Below are 16,942 nucleotides of genomic sequence, written 5' to 3'. Positions count from 1 at the left end.
GGCTGCCCCCAGCACGTCCTTGGGTGTGTTGGTTATTAAACTAAACAAAGCATTTTACTGAATATTTATGTACGTGTGATAAATAAATCTCATGGTAATCATCAGCTTAGCTATTCTCAAGCCATCTGGTAGGGTGCAACAGTAGGCCAATCTCCCACAGTGCCATGGATATCACTGATCATCAAAAACAGCCCAAGTATTCACTCTGATCTGCATATCAACTGGTCACTAGCATCAATGCTGTGTTCTTCCAGTCAAGATGGTGCCTTCGGTCAACATCTTCTGGATAGATCATGAAACCATATATTTCACTTCTTTTATGTCTTTTAAGATTGTTTCTCATCTCAAGTGTGACTCTGGAACTGTTGGGAGACTGTGATTTGCAGTTTGGAGATAATTTGAGTGTTTCAACACTCTGCAGTCTCCAGGGGGATTCCAGCAAGCAGAGGCAGTGTGCGGGACCCTGGTGGTGAGAAGGCTGTAATTTCACCAATTAAAGCTGAGCAGGAGGGATTTGTGGGATGATGATCATCCTACTGTTCCTTTCTTTCTTGGTTTCATGGTTATTAGGAGAAAAAGAATTTCAGGGTAATATACTTTGATAATAAGTAAACCTTTTGACCTTCGAATCTTGATTCATCCTAAAGTATCTGATCTCATTTGAAGTCATGTTAGGGACGATCAGTTTTGTTTTCAACATCCCTTTGGCATTCTAAGAGGTTCACATAACCCCATTATGCTACACCGGTCAAGTGATGTGTATACCTTTTGTCTATCTCCTTCCCAGTTAAGAAACAGATCATGTTTTGTTTCAGTCAGCATAATTTTCCTCTCCAAAATACAAGGAACATGGAAGAGAGCGACAACAATGTGACCCCCTTGAGAATTACTGTCGAATCCCAAGAGGGTGTGTGAAAATCGTAGGGGTTGATTACCCAGACACCAACAGGTTCGCGAATTTCAGCCCAATGACTAGCTGCTGCCCCCTACTGTACAGTGTGTGTATCTAACTGTTCCATCATATGAATTTACAGATTGCAGATCTTCATTTGTCAGTACATGAGTGCAAAGGGGGATGAATTGATTGTTACTCCAGATCTGATGCAGCACGAAAAAAAACACACAAAAGATAGAGAACATAAATAACAATAATAAATATAAATACAAAAGATAGCTTATATATATGATTGATTGTACGTCCATAAAGTGACTCTAAGCTGTACATAAGGTGACACAAGGAATAAAGTAGTGGTGGAGTTAATATAAAGAAGAATGAAATGGGCATAAAAATATAATAAAACTCAATAAATATAAATTCATGATATTAGCTTATGTTGTATGTCCATAAAGTGACACTATGTACAGGGGTGAAGCCAATAATCTGCAAATCTTCAATAACCTGCATTCTCATTTTATCAGTTACAATTCAGACATGATCTGGAGAGTCTGCAGGGATGTCTGCATCTAAGGAAATCATTACTGGGAGAGGAAAGGAACAATTAAAAGTGGATTACGTAAAGGAAACTCACTTATACAGACATCAGTCTGTGTTTGCATTGCAAATGGATGGGACAGTTAATCTACATCCGATACGTCTCACACTCATACAAAGTACATTCAACCATAAATAAATACACGATCTTTCCATCAGTTATACATAAATGCACATGACACCCATATGTATAGAAACACTGATATTCAAATTCTCTCTCCCTCTCTCTTGGACACACACACTCCCCGTACTTTCTCGTTCTTCCACAGTGCCAGACAGGGTGATTTGATTATCTCAGAAATTGCTGATCTCCTGCAATTTCCACGCACAACAGACTGGAGTTTAGATAGAGTGGTGCAAAACACAAAATAAAAAATCCAGTGAACGGCAGTTCCGTGGGCAAAAACACTTTGTTAACGAGAGAAGTCAGAGGAGAACGGCCAGACTGATTCAAGCTGACAGGAGGGCAACAGTAACTCAAAATAACATGCGTTACAACAGTGGTGTGTATAAGAACATCTCTGAACACAAGCACGTCCAACCTTGAAGTGGATGGGCTACTGCACATGAAGACCAGACCAGACCAGACTCGACTCCTGTATTTAATAAAGTGACCACTGAGTGTGTAAACACACAAGGCAGCCAAATGTACAGATATTTAGTGGTACTTTCACATACACGTTCTCCTCTCTCTTACACACACATCCTCCACATTTTTCTCTCACCCACACATACTCAACCATGCACTCATTTTCGCAAAGAACAACCCCAATTCAAGGACAGTTTCTCAGCGCATGGGCAATGTTAAAATGTCAACTCTTTGCAGATATTAAGGAGCTGGTGTGGAATAAGGCATTCTTAAATTCAAAATTTAAAGTGTTGAGGGATGCACGAAGTTCATCCACTTAAGGAGGCTCCGTCAACAGGCGCGTGCATGGTCCCAGGAGGAAAAGCTAGAAGGAAGGAATGCGGAATGAGAAACAATGTGGTGCTAGAGGAATAGTGGAAACTCTGCCATGGACAGTCCCAAAATGGTAGTGAAAGAAGGAGGGTTGGGCAGCCCCATCCGATAAAAGCACTGAACTACAGGAATGTCATCAGAAGCTTCAAAGATCTCATCCCTAGGAGAGGAAGGATCTTCACCAATAAAGCATATGAAATCATGTGGCAAATGTGGAAGCCCCAAAGCCCATCACTGGCAATGGAAAAGCACTTCTGTAGAAAGATTTGCCAAGCAGAATCATGGTCAAGACCACAATCACCCACATGTAACACGGCAAGTAACGATGATGTTTATATGTGTGTGTGTGTGTGTGTGTGAGAGAGAGAATAAATTCAGAGACAGACAGACTTCCCCCACTTCAATACCAATCTACTGTAGATGCTTTGAAATATAAATGACTGTAGTTTACAGACACTTTATATAGCTGATAATAAGCCGTGGGCTTACATAAGGTAGAGATAGCGACAAGGAGGACGCGAGAGAGAGAGAGAGGGAGAGGGAGAGAGAGGGAGAGGGAGAGGGAGAGGGAGAGGGAGAGGGGGAGAGAGAGAGAGAGAGAGAGAGAGAGAGAGAGAGAGAGAGAGAGAGAGAGAGAGAGAGAGAGAGAGAGAGAGACTGCATTAAATTAAATTGTCTTGTGGAATAGTGACCCCTGTTGTGCACAGTTATCATATAAGGATCAGTCAAAGCAATCATGCACCTTTTAGGTCTCATAAATAATATCCAGGAGTAAATGAATGCAAGTGGCTGCCAGGCAAATGTTCTGGTGCTTATTCTCTCAGTCTTATCAGCTATTGCTAATTTCTACATGGACTTCATGGAGAGGGCTCAGAGTTCATCACCCTTACGCTTTAAGTGCTTCTTCAGATGCCTCGACGACACTTTCGTAGTGTAGCCTCATGGACTCCAGGCACTCCAACAGTTCCATGACCATCTGAGCAGTATAAATCCAAACATTCAAATTACAATAGAGATGGAGAAGAATACTGTGGCTGTCTCCCGTTCCTGAACATTCTGATATGACAGAAACAGGATGGCGGCCTCAGCCCTAGTGTTGATCAGAAACCCACTCACACGGACTTACACATCAACAATAATAGCCACCATCACTCCTCCCAACATAGAGCGGTTCCTTCTACTTTGATTTACCATGCGAAAACTATTTCGGACTCAGAGAGTCTTCCTGAGGAAATAAGACAATTACACACGGCTTTCCTGTAGGATGGCTACAAGGTGAAGGAAATCAATCGGGCCCTTAAAAGGAGCAGGAAACTTAACAATGAGGAGGAACCCATCACTACCGCCTGTCTTCCCGATGTTTACAGTTTCTGGAAGGATTGCTAGGACCCTGAAGAAATACCAGATTAGTACTATCCACAAACCTGTTAGGAAACTCAAGTCACAGCTTATGCAGGTCAAAGATGACCTACAACTCAGTTTGGCTGGCGTTTACAGGATTCCCGATGAATACAGAGCAGTGTATATCGGCCAGCTGGGATGCACAGTGGAACCTGTGTTAAAGTGCACAGGAGGTGTATCAATTTGGATTACCCAGAGAAATCAGCAGTAGCAGAACCTTGGATTTGCAATGGCCATTGGATTGGCTTCAACAACACAATGCCACTGTGCCATGACAACGGTTTTTGGGATCGCCTCATAGAGGAAAACATTGAAATAAAACTGGAGGGAAAGAATTCCAACAAAGACAAGGGTCTCACTCTAAGCAGGAACTGGAATTTGATTGTAAGCAAAGTGGGAGAGCAGAAACCTGATTGGATCAGGACTATCAATCAGGAGGGATGGACTACTGGGGCTGTAAGTACTGGACTAGACGTGTCCAGGCATCATCCTTGAAGAAGACGGCTGTCGTCGAAATGTCGGTTATAATCAATCCCCGTATCCAGCTGGAAGCCTGAGAAGAGTTTATTAGTCTTATTCAAATCTCAATGATTTGCAGAACATTTGCACATGGGAATTTGAAGTGCTTTAGCTTCTCTTTTGGAATCTGAGCCATCGGTATGGCAGTTTTGACTCTTTACTGACCAACTTCAAACTTTCACAACCAGCGCCAACAGATCAAAACAAAAATAAATTGACTTCTCTTCAAGACCAGAGTTCTGCTGTCTCTAACCTATGTTAGGAAATTCAGAGACAGCCAGGCTCTCCAATTCAATACCAATCTAGATGCACTATAATCCATGCAATGCATGAAAGTTGTAGGGCTAAGGGTTCCTCAACAGAATTATGTGTTTGTTCCATTTTTGGGTAAAACCTAATAAATGAATCCTAAAACATTGTCACTGCTGTACATGTTACATGGCCTGCAGATTCGCCCTGGATTTCTTAAATATTATTTAGATTTTTAAAAATGAGAATAGGCAAAAAGTGACAAAAGTTATGTGGCTCCAGAAACTCTTTGCTACGCTATTTTACATGCCGTCCAGTTAGATCTTTTCAGCACACCAGTACATTGAGGTAGTGCAGAAGAAAACAATAACAGAATATAGTTCAAATTATACAGAAAGTGCAATGCAAAGAGACAATCAGGTATAAGGCCATGACCAAGTAGATCATGAGGTCATGAAACACAGCTTGAATTGCTAATGGAGCAGAAATATTTCTAAAAATCGAAATACTGCACATTCCTGCCATAGTAACTTCACGCCAATATAAACATGGCGGCGGTTAAGGTAGTCACAGTTGGTTGGAGCAGCGGAGGGTTCCGACGTCACATCCTGACGTTCTACGCGATGACGTTCGCACGTCTTTGGCGCTGTCTGGGAGCCGTTAGTGACGGAAAAGCGCCGAAACAGCGACGGTGAGGCCTCGGCGATTTCTCGGTGGTGAGCGGCGCTCGGAGGCCGCGAGTGGGCCGGTGGGCCCGGCAGCCTCGCCCGCAGTCGGCAGTCGGTCGTTTCGGGCGGAAGCAGAGGGGGAAATGGCGAGCGCTGTGCCTGTCGGGGACGTGGTGGTGGTGACGGCCGAGGCCACGAGCCTGGAGGGGGAGAGCTCGGAGGAGAACAAGACCCAAGTCATCCTGCAACTGCAGTCGGTGCAGCACGGGTAAGCGGGGCCGCAGGCCCAGCCGCTCAGGCCACGGCAGGACGCACATTCAATATGTGTGAATAAATAAAATCAACTGAAACCATTGAAATACGAAACTTTTAGTGCATCAGGATAGTTTTAAATAGCACTAAATCGTTCATAAATGTAAATAGATTGAAGAATGTGTATTTGAACATAAACTTCAAGTTAATTTACGGAAATGTAAACAGCTAAATATTAGAATAAGCTTCATTTTTTTTTCAAAGCAACACACAAAATGCTGGAGGAGCTCAGCAGGTCAGGCAGCGTCTGTGGAGATTAGCAGTCGATGTTTGGGGCTGGGACCATTCAGGGCTATATTGCATACTTTCGTTTATACATTACTCTAAACAGAGCTTATTAAAATATGAAGAAAACTTTGCAATGCATTAATGTAAAAACTTGAATTATAAATGTAGTGAAGAAATCCAAACTGGAAAACAGCATTATTAAAGCCAAATTCAAATTTAACTGTAAATACAAAAAGTATTAGCTATGTAATTCTGATAGTTAAGAGTAACCTATTAACCTACTAGTAATCTACTAACAATAGTAACCTATTAAAATAGCCTATTATAAATATTATAAATCTCATTTTAAAATGAGATTGTAAAGAGTTTGTTTCCTGTTTAAAATCTGCTGTTAGAATGTGAGATTAAACATTGAATATGCTGTAAATATATTGTGCTCCAGACAGTATTATGAACAGCTTATGCTCTGGGAGAGGGTTACGTAAGTTTAAGTTGATTGCTAGTAAATCTAATAGGGAGTTGAGAAGAAAGCCCTTTAACAAGAGTTACTTCCTGGGGTGGTTCTCTTGCCTGATCCTTTTAAGGAAAAGCTGCATGAATACCTTGGGGAGAAAAGAACAGGTTATGTTGTTTGTGCTGGATGAAGTCAGGTGGGACAAGGTTCTATGGTGTATAAACACAGACCAGTTGGGGTTAATGGCCTGTTTCTGTCATTGTAAAATCATATAAAATCAAACGTGTAGTTGAATGCAACTTTTAAAGCTCTATTGGCAAAGCATTATATACTAAACCTGACTTACAAATACTATTATAAAATACAGATGATCTAAAATTAAATGTTTTAAAGCAAGCTTAAATTCTTATAGCAAATTTATTAATATTTGGTAAATGTAATCTGAAATCACATTTAAAGTCCTATATATGGTACAACATTTACAGTGCAGGTATATTTGAAATGTTACATGTTGAAAATTCAAAGTTGATGCCCTCCTCTGGACTATTGAGCACAAGATCTAAGGTGTTCAGAAAGAACAACACACAATTGGAATTACCACCTTAAGTCCAGGTCTTCTGGTGTAAATAAAAAATAAATTCTATACCTGTTGGAAGTAATGTACAAGTGAATTCTGTGTGTCAGCCAATATAAATCATTCAGCCATTATTGGTCAAAACAGATGATCTGCTCATTATCCTATTGTGCAATACTCCCTACAGTTCAAGCAGAAAATAGTTTTAATTGGCTGAAAAGCACTTAGATGTGCATTGAGACCAGGAACTTTCTGTTCAAATCATGCTTTTACAATTCACCATATTACCCCTGATGCCTTCAGCCTCCTTGATTCTACATTGGATGAAAATGTCTTTGATTGTTATTTCATATACCTTGAAGCAATTAGAAATGCCTGATCAAGTTCCATATTGCTAACTCAGCACTTTTTGCATTTTGACTGGTCATCTTCAAAAACAATTACAGTGCTGTAATTTGGAGACCTGACCATGGAAAGAAGAGTTGGGGAATTCTTTACTAGAATAACATTAGAATCAGTATTGTTCGCTATAAAATGATTGGGATGCAAAATATTGCTGTCAGTGAATGCTCCTGAGGGAGGGAAATCTGATATTGTTCGGCTGGTCCTGTATCCTACCATTATGATTCTTAGAGGCTGTGTCATGCTACTTGACTATGAAACCCATCTCAAAATGTCAGAAAAGCTGGGCAGGTCATCCAGTATCAACAAGAGTATACCCAGAGCACTTGGTCCTGCAAAATTCTCTTCATGAGTAGCTGAAGTGGGAGAGCTGCCTTTCACGTTATTTGAAACAATAGCCTGACTTGGTCATGCTTATTGTTTTAGCCAACATCCAAGACTAGCTTCAGTGGCATAGTTGGAATTGGCTATGGCATCTGCAAATTGCTTAAAGCTTTTTTTGTAGCATGGAATGAAGCCTGCTAGACTGTTTATTATCGATACATAGCCGTATAGATAGCCCTGAATTATCCTCATTTATTTCCACATTAAGAGCCTTATTTATGTTGAGAGCAAATAAATGCACGTTAATCCATCCATTGATGATACCACTCTAAAGTATATACCCACAATTTCTTGGCACCATTAGCTATCTAGTAGCTTACTGGACCAATGAAATACTGTCTTGATCTAAGTTGGAAGGGGACAGTGGAATTTTGTTGTTTTGCTCATCAGAATTGTCCAGTATCTCAGGCCATTATCTGAAATGACACCAGGAACAGCACACGAAGCTGTGATGTGACAGATATTGTAAGTACATCATGGAAACCCTTTGCTCCATTCTGTGCTAGAGGCTTAGTTGGTCAAATGGAGGTGATAAATGGAAGTTGGCTAGTCCATTAAATATTTCCAGGAAGCATACAGATATTTCTGAATGCATTAATTCCAAAGGCTTGCCAAGGTGTTTGTCATGGTCCATACATACGTTAAGAAACAATTTTGCTAAGATACTGAAGGACTTGCCTTTAGACCTGTCACAGCAAAATGACCTAAAATGAAGAGCATTTCAGAGGTCAGTTTCAACAGTTTGATGAAGTTCTTCAGGTAGATGAGGCTCATTTCAGCATCATTTGTCACTTAAATGCTGTCATTATCAATATAATATTAGTGGATAAGAAGATTGAAGTGACTGAGAGAATGGGAGAAATCCCTTCTGTCAGAAGTCTGTAAATTGAAGTCTTACACTAGCGATCTAGGTTAGCATTAGAGTGCAATAGAATGTCTTGCTGTACTTTAGTCCAGACTTTAAACTGTGTTCTCAGATCCAAGTTCCCATGGCACTGTTTCAAAATGGAGTTGGACTTAGTTGGTACTGTAGCCAAAATTCTTTCTCTGCAAGAGATGCAGCCACAAATAATTCATTCAGTATAGTATTGAGAGAAGTTTTACGTGTTGAGATGCTGTTCAAATGTAATTTTGTATATAATATACCAGTATCTTATGATTGATCCTCAGTCTTGCATTACATGAATGATTTTTCACTAAAACTACTTCCACTGTTCTTCAGAATCTGAAATATATTTTTCAGACAGCTGCAAGTTTGGCTAGGTTAAATCTTTTTCTATTTTGAAGGGCGAGGGTTTATGTTTGCTTAACATATTGGTTCTCAGGGATACTTGGAGATCTTTTACTGCAGTAGTAGTGTGAACTGGACAAAGAGTAAGTAAATTTAATTGTTGCCCACTCCAGCATAAATTCAATATATAGACGTCAAACTTGAAGAATTTATTTTCTCTCAGAATTCCCAGAGGCACTACTATATGTTCTGTCCAAGATGCTTTTTATTTGTCTTTGTGTAGTTAGTGAGTTCTTTCTTTTGCCTCTAATGCTCATTTGAAATTATTTCAATAGCATGTGTGAAGAAGGAACTGAGTCGAACTGCAATGCTTCAGTTGTTACTGTGGAGACTCACACTTTACAGAAGTTAGCAGATGGTGAAGGTAAGAGTTTGAGAACTTTTCCTTTGTTTTAATTGTGTGCTTCTATTGTTCGCATGTTTTTTTTCTCTCTGAACATTGGGGTTGGTCTTTATTTTTTAATTGGATTTTTTTGGGTTCCATTTAATCAAACATTGAGATAAAACTTTTGTCTTCCAAGTATCATACTTCCCTGAATGCTGAGTTGAACAGTTTATGAATGCAGCAATTTTTAAAACAACTCATTAACCTTGTCAGGTAAATGTATGAGTGGTTATGGTGGTAACTTGTAAACGTAAAAAGGATAAAAAGATGGGATTTACCGAATTTAGAGGATAGAAGAATGCTGTTTTTCCCTAACATTTGTTGGGATCAAAATAAACATTTCAATAACACTCTGACCTCCAATAATATCTTGAAGGTATATAGAATAATATGTGACAGTTTTCTAAGTAGTGTCATTCAGTAGCTCAGGCTATTTGCCTTGAGTTGGCCTGACTGGGTGTGTGAATGGAAAGGTTGAGGAAAGGGCATGCTTTGCGCTTGTTGCTGTGCTGCCTCTGCTGTTCTTCGGAACATTGTTCCCATGATGTGCTGGTTTGCGGGCTGCCCCCAGCATATCCTCAGGTGTGCTGGTTATCAACACAAATGACACATTCCACAGTATATTTTGATGTACATATGCTAATCTGAATCGGAATATTTTTTTAACTCCAGCAAACGCTGCAACTTGCCTCAATTGCTTCAAATTCTGCTTGAAGTGTTACTATCCTGGTATTAGTTATGTTGATGGGGTTAGTTATGTCTGTGTAAATGCTTAAAATCTAGATTTTTTTCATTACAAGCACCAACGTCATAGAATGTTTATTTGTGAAATTGCATTTGTTCTGTGATTTCATTATATACTCTGATTTCTACAGACATTTCATCATTCATGGGAGAACCTGTCCTTTTATAGATTACAGGGGCCCTTTCAGGAGATGTTTCCTACCATAATATGTATCAAAAAGTTCAATTTGTTGCCTTTGACATCAGATAGAGAGTAGGGGTCAGGCAATTGTTTCAGCTCCCTAATATGAAAAAAAATTCAGCAAATCAACGTGCCACTTGTTCATTGAGTTTAACAAAATGCTCCTAGCTGGCATATTACTTTGGATCTACTCAATCTCTCTTGTAGTTAGTAGGTTTGCAGTTAGGACTTGTGCTCAAAATGAACTCCTTTGTATTTAAAAAAAAAACAAAGAAATTATCTATGGCTGTCCTTTTGAGATTGCTGTATGGTCATCTTTGCTTTTTTTTAAAAAAAAAGGTGATGTGTGGACAGGTGTGGAGAGGTTTCTTAGAGTTATAAATCTCAGAGGGCTTTGATGCTCTGTTGTTGCTTTATCCAAAATTGAGGTCTGTAAATCAATAGGACATTGAAGGATATGTGGGTTTGGTTAGAACGCAGATGAGGTCCAGGAACTGTCGTGATCTTATTCAATGACCAAGGGGCTGTTGGCTCCTCCCTGTTTTGATGAGCTGCGCTATCAACAAGAGTCTGTGTAGACGTTCTGTAATAAATAACAGCATGTTTTTCACTGACTTTGGGTGAAGCTTCAATTATGAGAATAGTGAAGCACAGAAATGATTCATTCATACTACTGAGACCATACCAGCTCTTTCACTAAACAACCTGGCTCTTCACTGAATCTCTCTTTGTATTTAACCATTTCCCCTCACACTTTGAAATGTTTGTTCATCACATTAGATGGACAATTTCAAATCTTTGGCCCTCGAACATTGAATTTCAGCTGCTGGTGCTCATGAATTAGCCAGTTAGCCTAACCTCAATGGTTGGGAAAGTGTTGGAGTCTATTACTAAGGATGAGGTTTTGGGGTACTTGGAGACTAATGATAAAATAAGTCAAAGTCATTATGGTTTTTGTAAAGGGAAATCTTGCCTGATAAATCTGTTAAGAGTTCTTCGAGGAAGCAGGGTGGACAAAGGAGAGGCAGTGGATGTCATTTATTTGGATTTTCAGAAAACATTTGATAAGGTGCCACACATGAGGCTGCTTAACAAGATAAAATCCTGTGGCATTACAGAAAAGATACTGGCATGCATAAAAGAATGGCTGACAAGCAGGAGGCAGCAATTGGGAATAAAGATGGCCTTTTCTGGTTGGCTGCCAGTGACTAGAGGTGTTTCTCGGGGGTCAATATGGGGACTACTACTTTTAATATTGTTTGTCAATAATTTAGATAATGAAATTGATGGCTTATGGCAAAGTTTGTGGATAATGTGAATATAGGTGGAGGGGTGGGTAGTGCTGAGGATGCACTGCAATTGCAGCAGGGCTTAGGCAAGTTGGAAGAATTGGCAAAAAAGTTACAATGGAATTTAGTGTTGGGAAATGTATGATAATGCATTTTGTAAAAGGAACAAAAGTGCAGATTATTATCCAAATGGGGAGAAACTTCAAACATCAGAGCTGTAAAGGGACTTGGTCCTTATGCAAGACTCTCAGAAGGTTAATTATCAGGTTGAGACTGTGGTAAGGAAAGCAAATGTAATGTTGGCATTCATTTCAAGGGGAATAGAATATAAAAGCAAGGAGATAGTGCTGAGGCTTTATCCGACACTGATCAGGCCACACTTGGAGAATTGTCAACAGTTTTGGGTTGCATATCTCAAAATAAGTTATGAGGAAAGCTAGATTGTTTCTCTTTGAAGCAGAGGAGGATAAGAGGTGACTTGATAGAGGTGTATCAGATCATGAAAGGCATAAATAGAGGGGCACTACACCTTTATCCCAGGGTGGTGATGGCTAATGCCAGAGGACATTATTTAGGTGAGTGGAGGAGATATCAGAGGTATTTTTATGCAAAGTCATAGGTACTTGGAACACACTGCTGGGGTGGTGGTAGAGGCAGATACAGTACTGTGCAAAAATCTTAGGCACACCTATATATAGCTAGGGTGCATATGACTTGCACAGTACTGTATTTGTCACGTGGAGCACGGTGTTTGTAAATCTGTTAGGAACAAAAGATGTTGGATTAAGGGTGGAGTGCCACAGGAGGGGTGTGGGACAGGTGGCTGAGGAGGAGTGCCAGGGGCAAGGGTGCAGACACACCCAGCCCTGAGACACCAGGCAGGGTCATTTGATTCCAAACAATTGGTTTATGATCATTTCAGAATGTTTCTCTGGTGCATCTGCTCCCTCCCCTCTCCATGCCCCTTTCCATTCTCAGTCCACAATAGAGGCCCATATAAAAATCAGGCTTATCCCTTACGTATGTCATGATATTTGATTTTTTGCAGCAGCAGCATAATGCAATACATAAAATTACTACATTACTGTACCAAAGTCTTAGGTGCCCTAGCGATACTTGTGTGCTAAGACTTTTGCACAGTACTATACATTAAGAACATTTAAAAGACTATTCTGGGTTAATGGAGGGTTGTGAACTGTAGGAGGGATGGGTTAGATTGGTTGTGGCATAGGCTTCTATAGCAGAGCACAACATTGTGGCCTGAAGGGCCTCTGCTGTGCTGTACTGTTCTGTGTTCTTTCAGATGTGCTGAGTAACAGCGACTTTGTCCTTGCAAGCATAAAAGGCATCTCAGCAGAAATTTGAAAAAGAGAAATATTTAGATGAATTAATTGAAAAATAATATTTTCCTTTAACCGTCATCAGTAAAATGAGTGATCTGGTCATTATTTCAATACTGTGTATGGAGCCTGGCGATGTGCAAATGAAAGGCTATTTTTCCTACATCTTAGCAATAATTGTACATCATTACACGCACGGTCTAAGTGTCTCTTTTCTGTTCAAGTTCATTGAAACAATCCAGAGTAAATATGCAAATCTCAGATCTGAATGCTGGAGACAAATCTCCTAAGTGTTTTATTCTCTGATCTACAGCATTAGAAGACTGAGTTTTAAATTGGCTAATGTAAGGTGGTTTGGCTACTGTCTTGTTTCAAAGTTGATGGAAGTTCATAGTGTTGACAGGGAAAGGATTTCCACAGTTACTTTGAGAAAACATTTAAACCTGCTTTTATCTTAAATAGAGATGATTTGTTCAATCTGTAAAGTAGAAAAGCTTATGGACCAGAAAGTCCATAGCCTAGCTTTTTGCTCTACTTCCTTTTATCCCTGCTATCGTAGGGACAGAAATGTGGGCAGAGGGGGTGGGGTGACCCTGTTGGTGAGGAATGAGATTCAGTTCTTTGCAAGGGGGGGACATAGGGTCAGGAGAAGTAGAGTCTGTGTGGACAAAACTGAGGAACAGTAAGGGCAAAAGGACCCAAATGGGTGTTGTCTACAGGTCACCAAACAGTAGCATGGATATTGGGTGCAAGTTGAATAGGGAGTTAACATTGGCATGTGGCAAAGGTAATGTCGCAGTAGTTATGGGGGATTTCAACATGCAGGTGAACTGGGAGAATCAGGTTGGTGCTGGACCACAGGATAAGGAGTTTGTAGAGTGCCTACCGGATGCATTCTTGGAACAGCTTGCACGAGAGCCGACCAGGGACAAGACTATTCTGGATTTAGTGTTATGTAATGAACAGGATTTGATAAGCGATCTTGCAGTAAAAGAGCCATTAGGAGGTAGTGACCATAATATGATAAATTTTTATCTGCAATTTGAGAAGGATAAGGGCAGCTCGGAGGTGTCATTGTTGCAGTTGAACAGGGGAAGCTATGGAGCCATGAGGGAGGAGCTGGCCAAAGTTGGCTGGACGGATATCCTAGCAGAAAAGACAGAGGAACAGCAATGGCAGGTATTCTTGGGAATAATGCACAAGGTGCAAAATCAGTTCATTCCCCAGAGAAGGAAGGATTCAAAGGGGGAAAGGGGCCACAGTGGCTGACAAAGGAAGTCAGAGATTGCACAGCATTAGAAAAAAAGAAGTATGACAGAACTAAGGTGAGTGGGAGAACAGATGATGGGGAAGTTTTTAAGGAACAACAGAACTTAACTAAAAAGACAATACGGGGAGAAAAAATGAGGTACGAACGCAAGCTAGCCAGGAATATAAAGGAAGATAGCAAAAGCTTTTTTAGTTATGTGAAGAGAAAGAAGATAGTTAAGAACAATGTTGGGCCCTTGAAGAATGAATTGGGTGAAATTGTTATGGGAAGCAGAGAAATGGCAGAAGAATTTAATGAGTACTTTAGATCTGTTTTCACTAAGGAAGACACAAGCAATCTCCCAGATGTATGGATGGGTCAAGGACATAGGGTAACTGAGGAAATGAAACAGATTGACATTAGGAAGGAAACGGTGATGAGAAGACTGATGGGACTGAAGGCTGACAAATCCCTAGGTCCAGATGGTCTGCATCCTTGGGTACTAAAGGAGGTGGCCCTGGAAATTACGGATGCATTGGTAATAATTTTCCAATGTTCCTTAGATTCAGGATCAGTTCCTGAGGATTGGAGAATGGCTAATGTTATCCCACTTTTTAAGAAAGGAGGGAGGGAGAAAACAGAACTATCGACCTGTCAGCCTGACATCGGTGGTGGGGAAGATGCTAGAGTCCATTATTAAGGATGAAATAGTGGCATATCTAGATAGCAGTGATAGGATTGGGCCAAGCCAGCATGAATTTACCAAGGGTAATTCATGCTTGACTAATCTGTTGGAGTTTTTCGAGGATGTAATCAGGAAGTTAGACGGGGGAGATCCAGTGGATGTAGTGTACCTCGATTTTCAGAAGGCATTTGACAAGGTCCCACATAGGAGATTGGTGGGTAAAATCAAAGCTCAGGGCATCGGGGGGAAGACATTGATATGGATAGAAAACTGGTTGGCAGATAGAAAGCAAAAGGTAGCAGTGAATGGGTGTTTCTCGGAATGGCAGGTGGTGACTAGTGGGGTGCCACAGGGCTCGGTATTGGGACCACAGCTGTTTACAATTTATGTCAACTATTTGGATGAAGGCATTGAAAATAACATCAGCAAATTTGCTGATGATACTAAGCTGGGTGGCAGGGTGACTTGGATAGGCTGGGTGAGTGGGCAGATACTTGGCAGATGACGTTTAATGTGAATAAGTGTGAGGTTATCCGCTTTGGGAGTAAGAACAGGAAGGCAGATTATTATCTGAACGGTGTAGAGTTGGGTAAGGGAGAAATACAAAGAGATCTAGGAGTCCTTGTTCATCAGTCACTGAAGGTGAATGAGCAAGTGCAGCAGGCAGTGAAGAAGGCTAATGGAATGTTGGCCTTTATTACAAAGGGAATTGAGTACAAGAGCAAGGAAATCCTCTTGCATTTGTACAGAGCCCTGGTGAGACCACACCTAGAGTATTGTGTACAGTTTTGGTCTCCAGGGTTAAGGAAGGACATCCTGGCTGTCGAGGAAGTGCAGCGTAGTTTCACAAGGTTAATTCCTGGGATGTCTGGACTGTCTTACGCAGAGAGGTTAGAGAGACTGGGCTTGTACACGCTGGAATTAAGGAGATTGAGAGGGGATCTGATTGCAACATATAAGATTATTAAGGGATTGGACAAGATAGAGGCAGGAAATATGTTCCAGATGCTGGGACAGTCCAGTACCAGAGGGCATGGTTTGAGAATAAGGGGTAGGTCATTTAGGACAGAGTTAAGGAAAAACTTCTTCTCCCAGAGAGTTGTGGGGGGGTCTAGAATGCACTGCCTCGGAAGGTAGTGGAGGCCAATTCTCTGGATGCTTTCAAGAAGGAGCTAGATAGTTATCTTATGGATAGGGGAATCGAGGGATATGGGGACAAGGCAGGAACCGGGTATTGATAGTAGTTGATCGGCCATGATCTCAAAATGGCGGTGCAGGCTCGAAGGGCCCAATGGTCTACTTCTGCACCTATTGTCTATTAATAACTGGCACTCAATCTATCCAGTGTTTATAGGTGTATAACTGCTGATGATGCTCTAGTTCTAAATGAACCTTCACTCATTACTTCAAACTAACAGCTTAAGTCACTGATGTTGCTTGTAAGGTGCACGGTCCATCAATATGGCTGGCATCTGGACAGCATGTCAGTGTGAGGTGACCAGGCTGTCACGTTGGGCAATAGACCAAGCCAGTGCAGAAACTGTGTCCTCAGGCACTGCTCTATGTGATTGAGAAGGAACGAAAAGGTTGAGAAATTAAAGGGAGAAGGAATTGAAGTGAATCCTGATTTTATATTTTAAAAGTTGTAATAATTCTGACTACATATTTCCTTTATTTTGTCCCTTATTGGGTAGTGTTTTTTTATAGTAGGGCCAGTGTAGAATGAGTCATATAAAAGACCCAGATTTGACTCCTGGGGCTTTCTAATTCTACCTGAAGAATTGAGACAAGCTATTACACATGGATTTTGTCCCCATAGGTCAGTGAAGCAAAATCAGTGTTTGTGGCACATAATCATCTGGGATCGCCAACTAGAAAGAATATGAATGACTTATGAGTTTGTTTATAGTGCTCAGTGCTAGCTGGCCAAAGCTCTGTCCCGCAACGTAAGTGTGCCACAGGGTATTTATTGCCTGTAGAACAGTAATTGTATGTGATGCTGCAATTACGTGAATCACAATTTAGCACAGTAATGTTGGAAAGAAGTACCTGTAAGTATGAGTCTGATTAATAAGTAGTGGGGAAAAGTGTTTTGCAATTATTTGAAATAACTAATATATTTAATATTTTAAGT

At 40.7% G+C, this 16,942-nt stretch overlaps 1 protein-coding gene across 1 annotated transcript in view; it reads left to right on the top strand.

Moving 5' to 3' along the window:
* Window positions 1-5,258: 5,258 nt before the first annotated feature.
* The window catches only part of LOC132383575 (glucocorticoid modulatory element-binding protein 1-like), a 29,776-nt gene continuing 18,092 nt past the window's right edge, over window positions 5,259-16,942 (top strand). The window contains exons 1-2 of the mRNA XM_059954717.1: window positions 5,259-5,558; window positions 9,211-9,299. Coding sequence (XP_059810700.1) covers window positions 5,434-5,558; window positions 9,211-9,299 — 214 coding nt within the window. The 5' untranslated portion in view covers window positions 5,259-5,433. The remainder of the gene's footprint in view (window positions 5,559-9,210; window positions 9,300-16,942) is intronic.

This window comes from Hypanus sabinus, chromosome 30 (genome assembly GCF_030144855.1).
Source record: "Hypanus sabinus isolate sHypSab1 chromosome 30, sHypSab1.hap1, whole genome shotgun sequence".
Classification (NCBI taxonomy): domain Eukaryota; kingdom Metazoa; phylum Chordata; class Chondrichthyes; order Myliobatiformes; family Dasyatidae; genus Hypanus; species Hypanus sabinus.
This window is presented reverse-complemented; position numbering and strand designations above follow the sequence as displayed.